Source organism: Saccostrea echinata, unplaced genomic scaffold, assembly GCF_033153115.1.
Source record: "Saccostrea echinata isolate AGI-Se365-2 ecotype Australia unplaced genomic scaffold, CSIRO_AGI_Sech_v1 ptg000033l, whole genome shotgun sequence".
NCBI lineage: Eukaryota > Metazoa > Mollusca > Bivalvia > Ostreida > Ostreidae > Saccostrea > Saccostrea echinata.
In genome coordinates, this window is record NW_026889782.1 from 36,965,192 (window position 1) to 36,986,410 (window position 21,219).

The 21,219-nt window shown below is 35.1% G+C and overlaps 1 protein-coding gene across 1 annotated transcript in view; it reads left to right on the top strand.

The window, feature by feature from the left end:
- Positions 1–215: 215 nt before the first annotated feature.
- LOC133199272 (uncharacterized) overlaps positions 216–21,219 on the top strand; it is a 49,533-nt gene continuing 28,529 nt past the window's right edge. The window contains exon 1 of the mRNA XM_061335105.1: positions 216–269. Within this exon, the coding sequence (XP_061191089.1) occupies positions 258–269 (12 nt within the window). The 5' untranslated portion in view covers positions 216–257. The remainder of the gene's footprint in view (positions 270–21,219) is intronic.

Below are 21,219 nucleotides of genomic sequence, written 5' to 3' on the forward strand. Positions count from 1 at the left end.
ATCGCAATAAGAAAGCACACCATTGCTATTATGTTGTATATCAGATGATTGTCTTGAACACAGAAATCTTGTGAGTGACTCGAGAAGCGTTTAATCCAGTCACAAGATCTTGGCACGACAAGCACGATACATGATACAGGAGACGATAGCAGCAGAGGTATTACGAAGGCTCCACGATCCATGCAGGTGTGACAGGCAAATACTGCGGTACATCGACGAGAAAAAATGAGAAAACTCGAGTTTACATATGTACAACCATGTATCGAGAAGTAAGACTATTTTTCTACGTAAATTAGTACTTTTAGGGCATTTTATTTCCTTCTTTTAGCTCATCAGGCTGATCAAATTGATTGTTAGGAATATTGAAAATATTCAAACTGACGTATGATTTTGAGGTATTTTCTCCTTTTAGAGCTATGGGCATGTTTGATTACCACTTGCAGAATTAAATCCCAGTTCCTCTAAAGTACAATTACCGGTCACGGTAGCCTAGTGGTAGGGCGTTTGCTTCGTGATCGGGAGGCTGGGGTTCGATTCTCGTTCGCCGTGCCAGGTCAAACCTAAGACGTAAACATATTAGGTAGTGTTTGTTCGTTAAGCGTCCGTCACTAGAAGTGAAAGTCACGGGTCTTTCAGTTGAGAACATAAAAACCAAGGCCCCGTGCCACGGTAGGAGTAAAGAATCCTCACTGCTCGATGGCCCTGAGTGCCGAGTATAGGTCTAAATTTGAAACCCTTCACTGATATATATGACGTTTCCATATGAGTGAAAAATTCTCGAATGGGACTAAAAACAACATACAACCAATCAACCAACCTAAAATACAATTAAAATAGTGAGCCTTACAAACAAAGATAACGGTTTGTAAGGCTCGACTGTAAAAATCAGTGCTTCTCGCAAATGTCCATTACTATGATAGAAAATCTTTTCTGAAATTCTAACTTTCATTTATAAAATAGAATTATCAGTTAAATTAAAGTGCTTGTATAAAAGCTGCTGGTCACCATTGTCAATTTGAAATCTGTAAACCGATAATCTTTTATTAAGTAAACCCTTAGTTTCACCAACATAAATGAACCCACAAGGGTTATATTCTATTCCGTTGACAACATAAAAAAAATTGCAATTTAGATTTTCCCAAGTTTTGGTATTCGAAGCTCTGAACAGTAATATTACTAGTAAAAGAAGAGATAGTAATAAAAACAACACAACAGAGGATTTACAGTTTTTCACAGAACATTTTGAAATGGAGGAAATTGGGATAGGAAAAGAAATCTTCAAATATATAACATTCTTTCAAACTTTTATATGAACAAATTGGTTTTATACCAAAACTGGGAATCTGAAGATTGTACATATGACATATGCTTAATATCCCTGAGGATTATCCAAGGGACACCGATTGAACTCTTCGAGTCTGACCGACGCGCCTGCCAGTATCATTTTGTTATACTGTGTACTATTCATGAATGAATACATAGCGAGCGAAAAGTATTCTCGGGGACTGTCTACCAGATGATATACGTGTTCCGTGGTTAAGATGAAATATAGAGATAACGAACAGTATTTTCGATTTTTGATGAGGTCATTGTATCGACCATAGAATTTGCTAATAGTTGTTGTGAAACGGGACTGTTCATGTCTTTTTATCAAAAACTTATTTGTGAATAGCTTGCCTAATTTCAGGAATTGTTGGCTTGTAAGCCCTGCTTTTGTGTTTCGGAGACATAAACTCCATTTGCAGGTGATAATGTTACATTGCTACATAAATAAGGGGAAAATGATGGTAGAACAGTTGAAAGCATCACGCTTATCATAAAAATTTGATGTCTGCTTGCCACGAATAAATTCATCTATAGTAAAATTTCCAGATAATGAGCTACGTTAAGGAATACTTGAGTTCACATTTGTGATGCACTGTGTAGCATTTATCATTGTGACGTCATTAAAAATTTAACAAGTAAGAAAAGTTAATTATACCGCATGATGATGCGTAAAACAATTGCATGTATTTGTTTTATCTATTATTTATTTGGGAATGCAAACTCTCACCATTTTATAACGAGACTGCCGAGTTTTAAGAAACAAATCTTGTTTCATATATGACGTTATTTGTCTTGACTTGACGCAGTACAACAGAGGAGTGGATCCATTGTTTTAATAATTACAAAATTGCTTAATTGAATACAAAATCACCGTCAGTCTTTAAATCTAATTATTAAAACTGAAAACAAAACATTTTTTTTTGAAAACAACTGTGAATAAAATTAATTTTTCACGACCTTATTAACCTGCACGGCGTCAGAGAATGTAAAGAAAATCGCTAATATCGAATTGTATCCCCGATAAACCTCAGGATTCGGTTGCACGAACGGTAGTTAAATTAACTCCCAGTTAGTGTCGTAACTAGCTGTTAAATTTTTAACGACGAGTTACGTAACTGTCAGTTAAAAATATGTTGTTCGAAAGTCTATTCAAAATAAATTGGCTAACTCACATTTAATTGATGTCTTATAGTTAACTCTCTGTTATAATCGTTCCACACGCGCATTTCCTTTACTATGGTTAAACAGTTCTGACGTCATTATTAAAATGACGTCAATTCATAAATGTTGAAATTTTCTAAGGCTAATTAAATAAATTTTACATTAAATGTTAATCTTATATTGGTAAAATATTTTGAATATATTATTAAAGATAGTTACTTCAAATATGAATTTTTACATTGAACGATAGTCAATTTACTTGCAATATAAACAATGCAATTACAATTAAAGTATGTACATGTCATGGCCGTAGGAACCGGGGGGGGGGGGGCACGGGGGGGCCGTGCCCCCCCCCCCTTAATAATTTTGCCGACATATAGAGTACTATAGAAAAAATAGATACTATATGCTTGTGCCCCCTCAATGAAAATACCTGATGACCTTTTTTTTTTTTTTTTTTTTTTTTTGCTTGTCAAGGAATTTTTGGTAGTTGATAGTGCCCCCCCCCCCCCCAAATGAAATTGCTTCCTACGGGCCTGCATGTAGTTTTCTTTATTACGTTTTAGCAAGAGGCATTGGTTTTTTTGGGAGGGAAAATTGAAAATAATTTTTTTAAAAATCTCTCAAAAAGCGGGATAGGAACTCTCCCCCCCCCCCCCCCCCCCCCGTTTTACCTGCCTGAAGTTTGTGGAATTGAGCGATTAGCCTATTTTTCAGTAACTTGTCTGAGGTTAAAATTTTTTTGAAATGATGATCTTTTTGATAAAATATATTGACATTTAATGGTATGCATAATGTCATTGTATAATGACATTTATTGTATGCATAATCGGATAAAAAAAAGTACCCTCATCTCCACTCAAATGGAATCATGTCGTTTTGTTGTTCTTTGAAGATAATATCGCAACATATATCCGCAATATATGTATACATGTAGAAAACAACCTTGCCTAAATCGAAATCGGGATTGAGTTTGCTCAAGTCAGACATTTCTATTATCTCTGTATAAGTTCTTCCTTCCACGCAAACAAGTTTTGAAACGATAACAAGTCTGCCATTTTGATTTTAATGCTTAATTAAATATTTAATGTACCTAGGTAACCTCAGTTAAATCTGTTAGTTAAATTAGAAAATTTATCAAGCTTTAACTAATAGTTAACTTTTGTGCAACCGGTTTAACTCGCCGTTAAATTTAACGTCGGGTTAACGCAAAGTTAACGGCCAGTTAAATTTAACTAACGTTCGTGCAACCGGATCCTGAAGTGCAAGAACAAACACTTGGCTGTTTATGCTGAAATACGAAATACCGATTGCTTATGTTAAGTGTATTCTAAAAAGTGCTGGGAGTTGATTCTGATCTGAAGAATATTTTTAAAATTCATTACGATGTAGAGGCGAAGTGGAAAATTTTTTTCTTTCACACGCAATTTCTGCAAAATTACGAGAATTTCCGAAACAACACAAACTAGCTCCTAGCACTTTTCAGGTAGGGGATGTAAACCTCTGCTAATGTGTATCAATTTTTATGGCCAAAAACAACCGGATGCCCTTGCACTAGTGTCATTTTCTACATCCAGCCTAATAATACTATTTTTATACCAGTCACGTGACACACAGCTGATATATGCCATGTAAATGATACTATCTACGACACAAACCTATTCATTATAGGCAACTGTATTACTTTTCCTACAATTTTAATTGATTGTATGTTGTCTAACGTCCCTCTCGAGAATTTTTCACTCATATTGAGACGCCACCCTTTGCCGGTAGAGAGCTGCAAATTTTGTCCTATACTCTGCACTTCCGGCCAATGAGCAGTGAGGGATCTTTTTCGTGCCAGCACCTACTGCGACACGGGACCTCGGTTTATACGGTCTCATCCGAAGGACCGGTCTCCACGTCCCACAGTGGGATTCGAACCCGCGAAATAAGGATCAACTCCTTACTTCGCGACGCTAGAGCAGACGCTCTAACCACTGCACCACGCGGGCGACCCTACAATTTTAAAGTTACTATTTTACAGTGATTATTAAATGTTAAGCATATTGAGAAGACATTACGGTCACACTTCCCATTAACGTCCTTAACATAGCTTAGTACAAAACAAATGTGTTTCACTCTGTGACGTCTCGAGTTCGAAGGTTTGTATTGAATCAACTTAGGAATGAAAAAGAATATTTTTCATTGATATACCTAATGTCGAATTGAAGACCACAGCAAGAGACTTCTTTTTGTTTAGAAGGATTTGGATAAATTCTGGATTAAAGGAATATAAAACATTTAAGCGAGGCGCAAAACATAACAATGACAATTCCAACAGACAGCTGCTCCCATGACGGGGAACTTTTTTTTCGACCAGTGCAGTTTAAAAGATATCCGTATCAATTGATAAATATTTTTATCCATATCAATTGATTAAAACCTTTTGATTGTGGATTTTTTACGTTGTGTTTGTTAATTTTTTAAAAGCATAATCATTGCTCCTGATATTAACTTAGTACACAGTCGTGAATTGCCATTGTTATAGCGTCTAATTTAAGTACAGCTTTCAGTACTTTCAATACTTTGACTTTATAGAAGCGTACAGAAATGCAACAGCTGCTGGAATCAATAGGAAGGATTAGTCAGGTCACTTCAGAAACGTCTCAAATTTACTTTGAGTGTCATGTCTTCCTGGACGGGGCGATCAAAGGGGACGAGTTGACAGATTACGCCCTACAATTAATCAGCCTATTGAGAGACGTACTAAGCAAGAGAGAGAGAGAGAGAGAGAGAGAGAGAGAGAGAGAGAGAGAGGGAGGGAGGGAGGGAGAGAGAGAGAAAGACCGATAGAGAGTGTGTACGTTAGACAGACTGTCAGACAGAGAAAGAAAAAAGAGGCACACAAGGAGGGAGACCAACTGAGATAGAGAGAAAAAAGAAAGAAAGCCTTGTAACAAAGGACGGTTTGGATTGTAACAAAAAAGTAAATATCTCAGTTATGATTTAAGTAATGTGCTTTATACCTGTTGACTGGTGTATTATTAACTTTGCTTATAAAGTTTTTTTATGGTCATTATTTGTTTATAGAAATCGGTAAGCTTTCGGCCTCTACGAAGATATCGACACCATATGGACTAAAGTTTGTCTGGAAACTACCGGGGCCATCGGAAATGAACTTCGCTGATTAGAAGAAAGTAAATGGACTTTTTTAAAAAAAAGACAATTTAAAAACTGAATATTTTTTTAACTAAATAGATCCAGAAGCTCATGTTAGTTGTTCTGATCAACATTTGCAATTTACGTCGTCCGCCTATCCTCATGTGCAAGTCCTTTTCACATTTTAGCCCATTTCTCCAGAACCACTTGACCAATGTTAAGTGCAATTGTCATAAAACATCCTTGGGAGAGGTGACTCTGTTCAAATTATTCTAATTTGGGGAGGGGGGTATAAACGCAATTTCAAGGGATCAAAAGTTTAAATCGGAATATACTGCGAATAGATAATTAAAATCCTTTCATTCAAGAGAAGCACTGCCACAATTAATTTTATGCAAACATTTTTAAATTGTGTGAATTCAAGTTGGCTAAAATTAATGACACGCCAAATGCACGGATACATGACAACGTGTTGTAAAAAAGTTCTTTCTTACAGCAAGGCTACGTTAATAATTTAAGTTTGAAACAACCAATAATGAGATTATGGTATTATATTATCATCAAAGACACCTTCACTAATTGGACTGTAACTTTTATTTGAGTTAAAAAGAAAAGAGCAAAAGAAAAGCAGTTTCTGTATCTTAGATTATATTGACAACTGTTTTATTTTAGGTGAAAAAGAAGAAAAGATGGAGCCAGATTATGTACATGTCATATGTACTAGATTTTCTCAGTAAACAACACGTCGATAGAGAGGGAAATCCTACAGGTAAGTTTGATCTTCCATAAATAAACAACACGTAGATAGAGAAGGGAATCCTACAGATAGGTGCCATGTCCTATAAATAAACAACTCGTAGATAGAGAGGGGAATCCTAAATTTAAGCCTGATGTCTATAAATAAACGACACGTAGATGGAAAGAGGAATCCTACAGAGAAGTGTAATGTCCTATAGATAAAAAAAACACATTAAACACGGTCTTATCAATCTTAAGATACGTAAAATGTTGTAGTATTCTTCAAATTTAATCTCTGGTAAGTCCTATAAATAAACAACTCATAGATAGAGAGGGGAATCCTACAGGTATATCTAATTTTCTTAAATAAAGAACATGTAGAGAAAAGAATCCTATAAATAAACAACACATGAAAAAAAAACCCAGAAAATCATATATGTATATTATGAGTCCGTTTAAGAAAAAAAATATGTAATAAGATAATGTCATTTAAAATGTAACTCTACAGTGTTATAAATATGAAATATGAAGATATCGAAATGTAATCAAACTCAAAAGTCCAATAAAACAATATAAATTTGGAGCAGCGCAAACATGAATCATAAATATAGAAAGAGAAATGCAAATTCCTTTCAGCAGTTTTTTTCTACTTGGTAAAAACCGATAGAAAGAATCACACAGTTACAACTTTCTTGGAGACGGACATGAAAATGGCTAATTATAAAATTTATAAAAGATGCATCGACCTAAAATTTTAAACCAACTGTCGTAAATATTATTTCAGTGAATGAGTCAGACTATTTCATTCTAACCACGGACGCTGACGTCAAGTTTACACCGGAATCCGTCGAGGCTTTGCTTGACCTGATGGAACGAGACTCTTCTGTGGGAGCTGTGTGTGCACTAGCTGCAGAACTGTAGCTCTCTGCTTGAGAAAATTCGGACAGACAAAGCAGAGAGCTACAGATCCAAGCGTTGTAAAAACCTTCGATTTACGCCGCCGCTTTTTTGTCGCTCGATTCGGCTATTATTTCTTGTAATTAATGCCTTTCCCTGCTTTAAAAGTGGTATCCAATAATTATCCATATATTTTACTCCTATTCCTGATACTTTATTCCTTTGTTGGCATATTGAAGTTTAAGGAAAAAACGGATTGTTTTAGCTGCATTTTCTTCAGTAAAACGCGGGGGTTTAAAAAGCCTATGATTGGCAATATCCATAACTACAGATCCGAGCCTATATTCTGGTGTCGAGGAATCAAAAAATTTACGACATTTTAGCAATTGATAACTTTCATGTTCATTCCTACGTGGATTCCAAACAATGTATATCCCTTTTGAACTAAAAGCAAATGCTACCACAGAGTATGACGCATTTGTTTCATATTTGGATATTTTAATAGAGAAAGACACTGATGGCAAACAAAGTTTAATGATAAACCCAATGCCTCAATTTCCTTACTTTTTTTTTTTTTTAGCAATGTACCCTTATCTCCTGCATATAGAGTTTATGTCTCCTAGTTGATTCATTACGCGAGAAAATGTTCTACGCACGAACAATTTCTACAATGAGACAAACTACTGACAAATAAGTTGATGACACAAGGATATCAACAGCCTCGTTTAATCAAAACATTCTGCATGTTCTATGCTTGACACCATGTTAGCAAATACAATCTATCGTTAATTTGAATGTTGACTGACGTCTTTCATATAAATTGTTATGCCATTATTTCACTCTAGATTGTCTACGGATTTTTACATTTACCCGATCATAACAAGAGCACACAACGGGTGTGACCGACAGGAGATGATTACACCTCAATTGCACCAGACTCCACTTCTGATGTTTCTAGCGGTCTGTGTTTGCTCCGCTCCCAATTTGTATTGTTCTAATGAACATTTTGAGCTTGATTACTCTTCGTTATCTTCATGCAAACACGTTCTTTCTTATGGCACACGATATTTCTAATGAAAAGACGATTGTGTAATGCATTCAAAAAAGATTTATGTCGAAAGTCTATCTGATATTTTTTTTTTCTTCTTTATTTTCTTTATATATATATATATATATATGTATATGTATATGTATATATATATATATATATATATATATATATTCAATTTATCATTGAGTCAAATGCTGACTGACGTTTTTCATACTAATTGTTAGGCCATCGACGGATTTCTCCGTTATTTCCCGATCATGACAAGGAGCACACGGCGGGTGTGACCGGTCGGCAGGGGATGCTCACTCCTCCATGGCACCTGATCCCACCTCTGATGTTTGGAGGTCCGTGTTTGCTCTGCTCCTATTTTGTATTGTATAATGGACTTTTGAGCTTGAATACTGTTCGTTATCTCCATATATTTCATGTATCTAAATGTCCTATTGAAGACAATAAAAAGAGATTTTTCCCATGAGTATACTATTAATATAGAAAAAAAAATTAAAGAACCGTATTCATGTAGAACACTGTTTGATATCTTCACCTTTTTTTATTTTGATTGAGAGTCGTGCTTCATACTTCTTTCAAATAAACACATTTGGGACCAAAAAATAATAAGAAAGGACTGGATGTGTGGTTCATGAGTTCGATCTTTGTTATCTTCACAATTTTTTAATGTAAAAGGTAGCAAAAGTAAACATAACACCAGATTTCTGTACTATATTAAGCACATACGATGTTTGTCTTATTTTGACTGAAGATTTTCTTGCATTAAATGTTGGAAAGGACTTTAAGTTTGAATTTGATACTAATTTCAGGTCACATACAACGTTTAATTGATGCAATTGAGGGCCTTCGTTATCCAACAAAAGGTTAAAAATATATAATGAAGAACATTTTTTTACTGTCTTGATTCAAATGGATATGTCTCATTACATTCCTTTTCTCTAAATTTTGATTGGCATATAAAATAGCACAATCTACTTCGTACCCTATTTCAATATAAGTATATTCTACTACAGAGGAAGGGATTTTAAAAGATACTGACAAGGAAATCAGTGGCGCGAAACAACAGGGTTTGAAAAATGTGAACCAGGAGGAGAACAAGTTCTGGATTGATCTAATTGAGTCTCATTTAGAGCCATCTGATGATGTTTTCAGTTTCGAGCAGATTCTCAAAGGTAAATATCAGATGTAATATAAGATGCAAAATAGGATTGCACTGCTGAAGAAAACTTTTATTTAATGAATGAAATAGGTGAAAATAACGAAACGTGATCGATCTTAAAAAATCTATAAACAATACAAATATATAAAGAGGTCACACTGAAAATTCCAAAGGCAACATCAGGTGCCTAGGTGGAATAAGCATCCCCTGTTGACCGGGAACACCTGCCTTGGGTCTATGTATTGATCAGGTAGATGGAACATTCCGTAGTCGAATTCAGTATAAAAACAAAGGCATAACAATTACCATAAAACAAATCAGCCAAAATACTACACAATAATTATATTGGTCATGGTTTGTAAGTCACTTGAGTCACTCAGGTGACCTATTGCTATTTGTCGTCCACTTGTGTGGACATCTTTACTGTTTGTCTGTATATATTGTTCGGGTAAAATTCCTAACATCAGTGTGACACGATTGATTGTATGCTGTTTTACGTTCCATTCGAGAATTTTTCACTCATTTAGAGACGTGACCATGTACCGGTGAAAGGCTTCAAATTTTGGCCTTTACTCGGAACTTACGGCCATTGAGCAGTGAGGGATCTTATTCGTGCCAACGCCTGCCGTGACACGGGGCCTCGGTTTTTAAGGTCTCATCCGAAGGACCCGCAACTTTCACTTAAAAGTGCCGAACGCATGACAGAGGAACAGTTGCTACCCATTTTTTATCGACTTAGTTCAGTCGCAGCCGAGATTCGAACTCACGACCTCCCAATCACGGAGCGAGCGCTCTACCGTCTGAGCTACCTTGAACGGCCCAGTTTGACAGGAAGGAAATTCTTTACAAAAGTGGTAGTTCATGAGAAAGGAAAAACATTACTAATGTACATATTATAATAGATTTAATTAAAAAAAAAAAGACTTGTCCGATTGATTACATCTCATTTTGAGCTTAAATATTATCTTAGTTGTGAACTTGTTGAATTTGTCTTAAAAGAGGATTATAGATGTTGTTCCTTAAATAATTTCAATGTTTTGAAAACTCGTTAATAGTCCATTAATAATTACACTTTATACAGTAAATATACCTATATAAACAAATAAAATTTTGGCATCGATTGTTATATGTTTGCACAGCATTGCAGCTGGATTAAATTTTTATTTATAGAAAAATTGAAAACTTTACGCAACGAATGGCTGATGGTATCCGGGTCGTCAATCCTTTATGGATTGTGATAATTATGACACTATCAAGTAGTATAGACCTGGAGGTGTTTGGAACCAATCTACTCAGTAAGTAAATATTGTGTACAAAAAAAAACCATATGAGATAGGTAAAGATAACGAACTGCGATCGATATCAAAATATCCGCAAACAATACAGATTCCTGGAGAGGGCATAAAACATGGGCTCCTGGAATGTAAGAGATGGGATCAGGTGTCTAGAAGGAGTAAGAATCCCTTGTTGTCACACCCGCAGTTAGCCTTATGTATCGAGGTGATCGAAACCAATTTACTCAGTAAGTAAATAAGTCACTCAGTAACAAATGAAAACGGGTTTAGGTAACGAACAGCGGTCGATCTAAACAAAAAATCTAAAACATTAGAAATCTTTAAAGAGGGCATAAAACACAGACTCCTGGAAATTCCAAAGGTTGGATCATGTGCCTAGAAGAAGTTAGCGTCCCCTGTCGACCGGTCACACCCGCCGTGAGTTCTATTTATTGATCAGGTAAGGAGAACATTCTCTAGTCAAATTCAGTATAAAACAGAACATTCTCTTCTGCAATTCAGTATAAAAACAAACTTCTTTCAATAGGTATGAAACCAGTTAGCCAAAATACGGCCCATTGATAGGTTTTGTTTATAAAAAGGTCATTGAAATGACCATAGAATTAACGAAATGCTGACTTTAAAGAAGATTGTTGAAAATCCTATAGCATCAATTTATCTGTCAATAACTGAATCATTTTGAAAATAGATCGCACTCGGAGCATGTGCTTGAGTATCGAATAAATTGGGAGATGTAAACACAATATGCATGTAATAGTGGAATATTACTCCATAAATGAGGAAAATTGAAAAAGCGTACGTTATCTTGTTTATTATACTTAATTATTATCAGCCCCTTATCTTTATAGTCAACAAAATATCCATATATTAAGCAGGTTGGTTGACTCTGGGATATCTGGAGTTGACATATAAATGGAAGTAACTATTGTTAATCGATAGTTCGTCGGTAACCCAAAGCACCAAAATAAAGCCCTGATGGTTAATACTTACATGGAGTTTAGACAAGTCCACTCGTTAAAGTAAAGACGTCAATATGCACGACCACTTACGATGTAAAATAATCAAACGGGAAGTAACAAACTCATGCAGAAAGTAAAAATATCACAGTAAGAATTATACAGTAAATTCGCTATGTGGTAACTCAAATTAATTTTTTACCTCAAAATAAATCCTTTGAGTGATTATATAGTCACTCAGTAAAAGAAATATAGTCACCAAATAAGTACTCGTACATGTAAAATAATTAATGTATGAAAGCCCTAGGGCTAACCATTCAAAAGTTATGGCCAAGGTTAAAGTTTTCAAAAAGTAGGTCAAACTCCAAGGTCCAGGTCAATGGGTCATAATTAATGGTATCCAACGTAAGGTCTTGTCACAAGGATTGCACGTGTGAAGTATGAAAGCCCTAGCAGCAACTGTTCAAAAGTTATGGCCAAGGTTAAAGTTGGGTAAAATTTTGCAAAACTGGGTCAAACTCCAAGGTCAAAAGGTCATATATGAAGGTACCAAAAGAAAGGTCTCGTCACAAGGAATACACATGTGAAATATGAAAGCATAGCCCCAACCAATCAAAAGTTATGGGCAGTGTTAATGTTTTTGCGGACAAACAGATAAACAGACAAACAGACAGATGGACGGACAGGGCAAAAACTATATACCCCCGATTCTTCGATACGGGGGCATAAATATTCATATAAGTGAAAAGTTAGGATATTCCTATATACATATTTGAATATCAAAAAATGATATTCTGACAAACAAGTACACTGTAGTATAAATTGATGTCTCTTGAATTGTGTAAAAAATGCCTGTAACATTAATTGTGTTTTAAATCTCGCATCTCACTTGAGTGCTCAGGTGAGTTTTTCTGATCACATTTTGTCCGGCCTCCGTTTGTCTGTAAACATTTAATATTTTTGACTTTTTCTCAAGAACCACTTGACCAATATCAATTAAGCTTGCCAGAAGGTTTCCTTGGGTAGCGGGGAAATGAAGAGTCAAACAAACTTCTGAAGGGGGGGGGGGGTGATTACGAATTAGTAAAAAATTGATAGCATCTTTTACACGTCTTTTTCTCAAGAACCACTTGGTCCAAAAAGATAAAACTTACGAGGAAGCATTCGCAAGTAGCGTAGATTCAATTTTGTTCAAATCATGAACCAAGGGTAAGGGTGGGGCCACAATTGGCGATAAAGTATTACAAAGGAATTTTATAGGGAAAAAAAAATTAAAAATCAACTTTGCATGAAAAACAAAGACAATATTCGTGATTTTAATACGGAAATATTCTCGGATAGTGTAGATTCAATTTTGTTCAAGTCATGACCCCCTGGAGTTGTGTGGGCCACAATGGGCATAGGAGTATATATGAAACTTTTTTTTTTAAATCTTCTCAGGAAACTTGGTCCGGGAAAGATGAATCTAATATGGAGCATCCTCGGATAGTGTAGATACAATACAACATCATCACCCCGAGATAGGGTGGGACCACAAAGGCGATCAAAGTTTTACATAGGAAATTTTAGAAAAGATACTTGAAAAAATAAATCGGCTCACAAATGAAAAAAAGGCATTTTTAGTTATATAAATATGGAAGCTTAATCAGGTAGTGTAGATGTAAGATTTTTTTTTCAAAGCATGCCCCCCCCCCCCCCCGGGAGTAAGGTGGGGCCATAAAAGATTGTCAGAGTTTTACGTAGGGATATATAGGGACAAAATCTGCTTATTAAGAGAAGTAGGGCCATAGTGACTCGGGTTAGTGTAATGCCCATGGACCTTTTGGTTTGTTTGTTGTTTTGTTTTCTTGCTTCTCAACAAACTGGCAAATGTGAATTATATTCCCTATATAAAATTGTTAAATAACAAGTTTTGGAACCTTCTTATACTTGCAAATGATTCTCACCGCGAACCATTAATTTAATTCTAGACGTGTTGCTGCTTTTGGTTACTTTACACGATTTTGCAGCTTCATAAGATATTAATTTATTCTGTGAAGCATTTTGGTATGTGGTGATAGTTGGAGACGTTATTGATGAGAGAAGTATTGATGAACATTTCATGAAACTAATCTGTGCTTGCATTCTTTTTGAAATTGCTTTGTGTATTTAGGGACCGCACATCAGATTTACTTACCGTAAAGCTTATCAATGTCAGAGTTTAGAACCTATGTGTTCTTCTACATCTGTATCTCTTGTTTTTTTTAACATTACTTCAGTCACTTAAAGGAACTTTTATTTACTAGTCTTTGTCCAAATACAATTGTCTAGATGTTTTCATATATCCTATCGTCTGTGCTTACTTTTTGTAAAAAAATATTTGCACCATGTTCTTTAAGTGTTCTTTGAGTGTAACATTATAATATCAACAATAACAGATAGAAAAACACACAAATTGCGTGAGAAAATCAAGAGCAACAAAAGAAAAAATTGAGTACCCTCTCTTTATCTAACTCTGAATCGCTCCCCTAAAAACAGAAGGAGAGTTCTCTTTCCACCAGTTTTAGTAATGTAAACCCAATGGAATCCCATCTATTTCCTCATATAATTATGGAGTCGGACAAAACCACACGGCCATTCGCCATCATACCAGGATACCCGCTTATACACACTCACATATTGCACTGAAAGATGATGTGTCGCAGATTGCAGTAAATACCAAATCATTTATTGAATGAATATTGCACGACATGCAACATGCTTCAAATTATTGAAGAACCTACATACCTTCTTACACACATCCACATACATAAACTTTATTCCACTTGTATTCCTCTTGTTTGAGATACGAACAATAAATATGTTTATATAAATTTTGTTCACTTTTCATTATTCTGATGAGTCGGAAAAAGGTAAAACTAAAAACTCATGATGTTTCGTACAATCTTCAAAATGAACGGTAATAAAATATATCCCCCCCCCCTCCCCAAATAATAATGGACGGAAACGTTTATTATTTATCATGCTTATACGTTCTATAAATATAGATTGCTTAGTTTTGAACACATTTTTAAATAAAAATTTTTAATTTATTTGTTTATTTTCTTTTTATTGCAAAATTAAGTATGAGAGCGAGCTTGTCTGCATGCTTATCTACATTTAAGCATCATTTAGAGAAAGAGACGGATTCTCTATCGTAGATACAAATTTTTGGGAGGACGAATTTCGTAGCTCAAGTCTAAACCCCAGATTTGTATTTACGATAGATAATCTGTCGAATCAATTTTGAAAATTAATCCGCAATGGTTGACGGTTGCAGCATCCGTTAAGTGAAATTCAACACTCCAATTTTTCCCACTCTGCTCGTATCATTTTTCAAACTCGTCCAATCCCCCCCCCCCCTTTTTTTCTTGTTTTTAGTTTTCTGATTAATAAGGAGCTGTTTATATCGCCTGTATTTGTGTCTAGGTAACTTTAGATTTTGAAACTCTTCAAATATGTCAGGATGATTCTCCATAATTTAATAAATCTGAGAGAAGATTAAATCCTCCACCTTAAGCCTGTCCATTATGAAAACAAAATATATAAGATAAAGATAAAGCCAACATTAAAATAATGTTTGCATCACTTCAGGGTGAAAAAAACTGGGTCGGTAGGTAGGTGAGACTTTTTTTTCTCAGAAAATTTCAATTTCAATGCTTAGTTTTTAAAATGTATTTTCTAGAATGCATAAAAAATAATTGCGTCCTTGAGGTTAAAAAAAGTTTTGAGTTGGGCCCTTTCTAGAAAAGGGCAACCAAACTTTTTTTTTAAAGGTGGCCTAAGCTACTTTAATTTGAAGTCGGGTATAATAACAAGAACAGGCCCGTAGAAAGCAATTTCATTTTTTTTGGGGGGGGGGGGGCACAGCCATACATTTTCAGTTGAGGGGGCACTATCAACTACCAAAATTTCTTGACAAGCAAAAAAAAAAAAAAAAAAAAAAGCTCATTTGAGGGGGTACAAGCATATGGTATCTATGTTTTCTATAGTAATCTAAATACCGGTTCCTACGGCCATGAAGAAACAAAAGATCTGAAGAGCTATTTTCCGACTACAGAGAGCTTAAGTCAGCGTCTACCCCCTTGACAAAACTAATTTGACTGAATCTAACATTGTCCGTGGTAATAAATATACTGCGGATACTGCACAGCTATAAGTGAAAGGTGGTTAATTTTGACTGGATCGTGTCACAGATCATTTAGAGAACTCGACAGATTCTCTGTCGTAAATGCAAATTTGGGGGTGGACCAGTGCTACGCAGTCGTCCATCCCTAAATTTGTATCTATAATGGAGAACCCGTCTCGTTCTCTAATATTATGTCTTTACATATATACAAATAAAAACGTTCACCTGGAAGACTTCATTCCAATACATGACAGATCTTTGTCAAATTAATATGTATTAGGTTTCCTTTCTAAAAACATTGAACAGCTTACAGATATATGCATACTTCCAATCAGTCAATCCCATCCTCGGGGGATTTCAAGCTCAACCGCACATTTCTAAAATTCAACGTCGGCAGGAAATCATGGCGAGGACGAAAAAGACGGAGCAGGTTTTAGCGTTGAAGTTGCCATTATTTTGAAACAAACCCCTTTTAACATTTTTGTTACCTAGAGTGAAATTCCACCCAGTATATTCCAATATGCGGGGTGTATACTGTGCTGTGAACGGCGTGTATACTTTCGAAGCGATAGGAAGGGGGTCAAGGTACGTTTTTGTCCAGTTTCGCAGTTTATGGACATATTTTGCCGGAAAGCATATGCTTACGGAAGAAAGCATTATTCTAGAAGTACAGTGCTACCTCGGTATATTTCCCTTCGTTATATTGCCACCCTGGCTTATTGCCAAGAATTCTTAAAGAACGGATTTCCCCCTGTGTTGATACACCCGTTATATTGCCAACCCGCTTATTGTCATCCGCCACTGGTTTTGGGAGCAAAACGTCAAATAATATATGGAAAAACTACAGGCACTTGTTTTTGTAATAAATTTTTGACCTATAGTATAATAATAACACAAGGTATCCAACACCGTATTACACGGAGTACTCCGTCCCCCAGAATGGCCTCATTTACTATTTCAGAGGACATGCACTTGCAAACTGTTTTTATCCTGCAACTACCCCTTGCATTGACCTAATAAAGGTAACCTAATAAACCAAAGCTTTATTCGGTCAATGCCCTAATAAAACCTCGTGCATATATTCCAACGTTCTAAAAGCATTGTGACGTCATGAATATTGCAATGTTTACGCCATGGCGTCTTAGTTTCAACTGCAGAGATGTGTACCTAAAGCGGTTGAAAACAGTTCGTTTTGGAGGTCATGTAGAAATTTTTTGCAGGATAAACAAAATACATGGAGACTGTCTTGAAATATAAGCGATATTTGGGCTCGGGTCGAAAACGTGATAGAGGGCTCGGCAAGCCTCGCCCTGTATCACATTTTCTTACCCTCGCCCAAATATCGCTTATATTTCAAGACAGTAACCATGTATTTTATATATACCTATGTCTTCTTCGATAATTTATCTACACAACCATATATGACATGTGTGTCTTTATTTTCTTTATCAGCGTCAAAACTCTGCTCGCCGAGTGGAAAAGTCGAACTCAGTATCTGTCATATTTTGTGGTATATTATAAAAATAGGGACAAATCGCAAATTTTGACATTTTGGGATGCGGTTAGAATTTTGAGTCTTTTCCGTACAATATTGCTCGTTACATATTATCATTTAAGTAAAAGGTCTATTGTAGCATTTTTATAATACCTGGCTGCCATGTTTTCTATTGTTTTAACTATGTGTTATCTACACCGTATCTCATAGGGCGATTCTTTGTATCCTTACAGAGACAGAACCTTGCATCGGACACAAAATTGACAAGCATTTCTTTCAATTAATAGCAAAAAGAAATTAAAACTTCGATATTTACCAACCAGAATTCGTTAACAAAATCTCAATTTACAGCCCATTTAAAAAAATGCATTTAGTTTTTTTTTTCCAGACTCCTGACGCTGTTAATTAGTGCTCCTTGGTATAAAGGAAAACTAAATACATAGTTATGATGGGGACAAATGGCTCTTCCCTAATTATGTATTTTATTGCCCCCGGGTCAGGGATTCTGATGTTAGGGAGACGCTCTAATGGTTATATAGTGAAAATGGACGAATTCTTTGAAACTCTTCTCCTCTGCTCCTGGGTATTAAAGAAACAAACTAAATGCATTATCATAATGAGGAAGAGTGCTTCTTCCAAAATTGAATTCCATGGCCCCTTGGTCAGGGGTTCCATGGAGGGGGGTGGGTGGGTTATTTAATATACAGAAATTAAATTAATGTGTCATAGCCCCGAGTCAGGGGTCCTGGTATTTGGACAGGGCTCTATTGAGTAAACAACAGAAATGCATTTAATACTTTGAAAATCTTCTCCTCTGCCCCTGATTATTAAGCAATCAGACTAAATGCAATAATATAAACATAAATGTTTAAATATACATATAAGTAAATGTGCCTGTTCTTTGCTCCTGGGTATCTAGGAGGCAGAGTATAAAATTGTAATAAGTGAAGCAAATGAAAGTAACTTCCCTTTGCTAAATTGTGTTTAATCAAGAAATTCTTTTTAATATAATTAACAGGTTATTTGATTGAATGAGAATACAAGAAAGAATTTTATATATATAGAAACAAAATAAAAATGAATATTTGGTTTAAACGAGCAAAGCATGCTCAAAATCGAATTATTGCTTAGCAAGCGATATAAAGGATTGACATAAAGATTATTTATGTAGCAAAGGGCTAGTTGTACTTAGTATGTGTACACTAGGGTGTCCTGTTTGATGATAGAAAGGGTTATGGTCAGGTAAATTCATGGAGATTGGAGGTTAGATTGCTAGAGTCTGCTTGAAGTTGCTAGTGCTGGTAGCAAGTATTACCAAATTTATTGTAAAGCCAAGAGGCAAGTGTTGGTACCAAGTGTTACCAAGTGGCAAGCAGCTAAGTTTTGTGTAGCCAAGAGGCATCCTCTCGAGTAAATATACAGGCATTGGAGATTTCTCTCTATATACTTAATTGTAGCACTAGTCAACTGACAAAAACAATATCTATATATATTGAATACCTTACACACTAGGTAAGTGTCCATTGTATATGTATATTTTGCATTCATTATCATCCCTGTAAGACTTTGGAAAACCAAGTACGACCTCTAGGAAATCACTCGGGTCTCATTTGTTATAATAAGTAAGTGTAATTTTACCAGATTTTTGAATTCTTGGGAAAATTGCTTCAATTATCAGTTGTTTTTGTTTAATACGAGGGGGTATCAAAAAGTTCGTGGACTAGCGCCATAAAATTAAAACCGCTGTAGGTACATCAATAAATTTTAGCACGTTTAGTAAGCATCATCTTTTCTATCTATAGAATAAACCATAAATCATGTTTCATTCTTAATAAATAATTAATGTTTTTGTAAACAATGGTGTGTTCAGGCGGCGCAACTTGAGTGTAACGGAGAAAATATCTTTTGAAATGAGAATATGTCATCTAATAATTCAGATATGTGGTATTTCACAATTGTTCCATAAAATTTGCAATGTTTACCTCATTCTATGTACTTTTATAGTAATTTTTACATGGAGTGTCCAAAGAATAAAGGGCTTGAAAATGACGTCACAAAGGGGGAGGTGTTTCTTATTCCAACTTTCTATAAAGTTTTGCCCTTGGAAAAAAATGGTAAAGGTCTAGGGATTTTTTTAACGGGCTACAGAGAAATAAAATGCATCCAGAATACTTGTTTTGAATGCCGAGAAATATTCAGAGAGATGAAAGATGTACAGTTAATATCAATTTTTAGTCATGGTGCCAAAAGTTAGTCACATCAAAAAGTGATTGATCATGTGTGGTAGACATTTAAGTTCGACAAGCAAAACATGATGGCATAATCAAGTGGGGATCTTTCCCTATGTATAGATCCATGATCGATATTATATGCATCGAAAGCAGTTGTTCATGAAATTGTAATGTCATATGAACAAGACGGGTTTAAGTCCTTACTTAACTCCAGGGAATCTTATCGAGATAAGTGTATGAGATAGAGGGAGTGGGCATTGAGAAACAATGACGTTGTCGTACGTGATAAAGTTAATTAAGGACATACGCAACGTACCTTACCTACTGATAATTTTTCGAGATATTCTTAATTTAAGATTGAAGTGCCATCAGATGTTCGTACACAAAAAATCAGCATGCGTTACCAGGGGTTTTGAAATGATATCAATTAAAGAAAATTCTGGTATAATTCAAAGAAAAATATACAAAAATTACTAAACATATATTCTAAATGTTTTGTTTATCCAAACTTGTTTTAGAAAAAGTGTACAATAGCATATATAGACATTAAAATGTAGCACACAGTTCCTTTAAGTATTGGAACTCTTCAACTCCAGGGAAAAAGACTATAAAGTTCAAACTACGTTGCGTATGTCCTTAAACAGCGAAAGCGCTGGGTGATCATACAATGTCTTTTTTATTTTATAATAATTTGTCTAATAATCAACGTATCAAGCTAAAATTTTCAACATTTCTTAAACTTTTGTTGTTTTATGTTCTTTATAAATTTTGTAAGCACAGAGTTCATAGTATTAATTTTATCGCCTCAGTCCACGAACTTTTTGATAACCCCTCGTACTTTTATGGATGCATTACTGTGTTGTTTATACTCAGGTGACAGTTAAGGCCCTTGGTCCTCTTGTACGTATCTTTCATGTTAAAATGATAACTCTCATTTTGACACAAATAAGTCCCATGTTGACATAAATAAATCACATGTTGACATAAATAAGTTGCATATTTCCTTAATTATTTTATATGTTTACATAGATAACTCGCAAGTTGACACAAATACCTTGCATGAAATACTTGTCATGATCGGGAAATAACGGAAAAATCCGTCGACAATTCAGTGTGTAAATAATGTTAATATATATAAGTCGCATGCCAACACAAGTATGTTGCATCTTTCTTGTATGATGTCGTATACTGGCGTTAGACAGTAATTATGTTTAACAACATCAAAATTAAATTCTCTAAAAAGATAAAAAGATTGGTAACTTGCATGTCAACATAATTATTATTCATGTATATATTATGACATAATTATCTTGCATGGTGTCATACTTTTCTGGCATGTTAACGTATTTTATCTTGCATGTAAGGGGCAGAAATATGCAACCATACAAAACAAATGGAAAAGATCGAATATTTCAACAAATGACATGCCATATTTAGGGACAGGGTGGTTTGTGGTTTCCAGTGGAACCCTACTGCTACTAATTTTCTCTTGTGCTGTAAAAGATTCTTTCAATAGAGAATGCAAAATGCGATCTAAAAATAAGAAAAGTAAAGAAGAAGTTTCTTTATATTTTTAAAGGTGCATAGACACAGATTTGAAGTTTATATTTTCC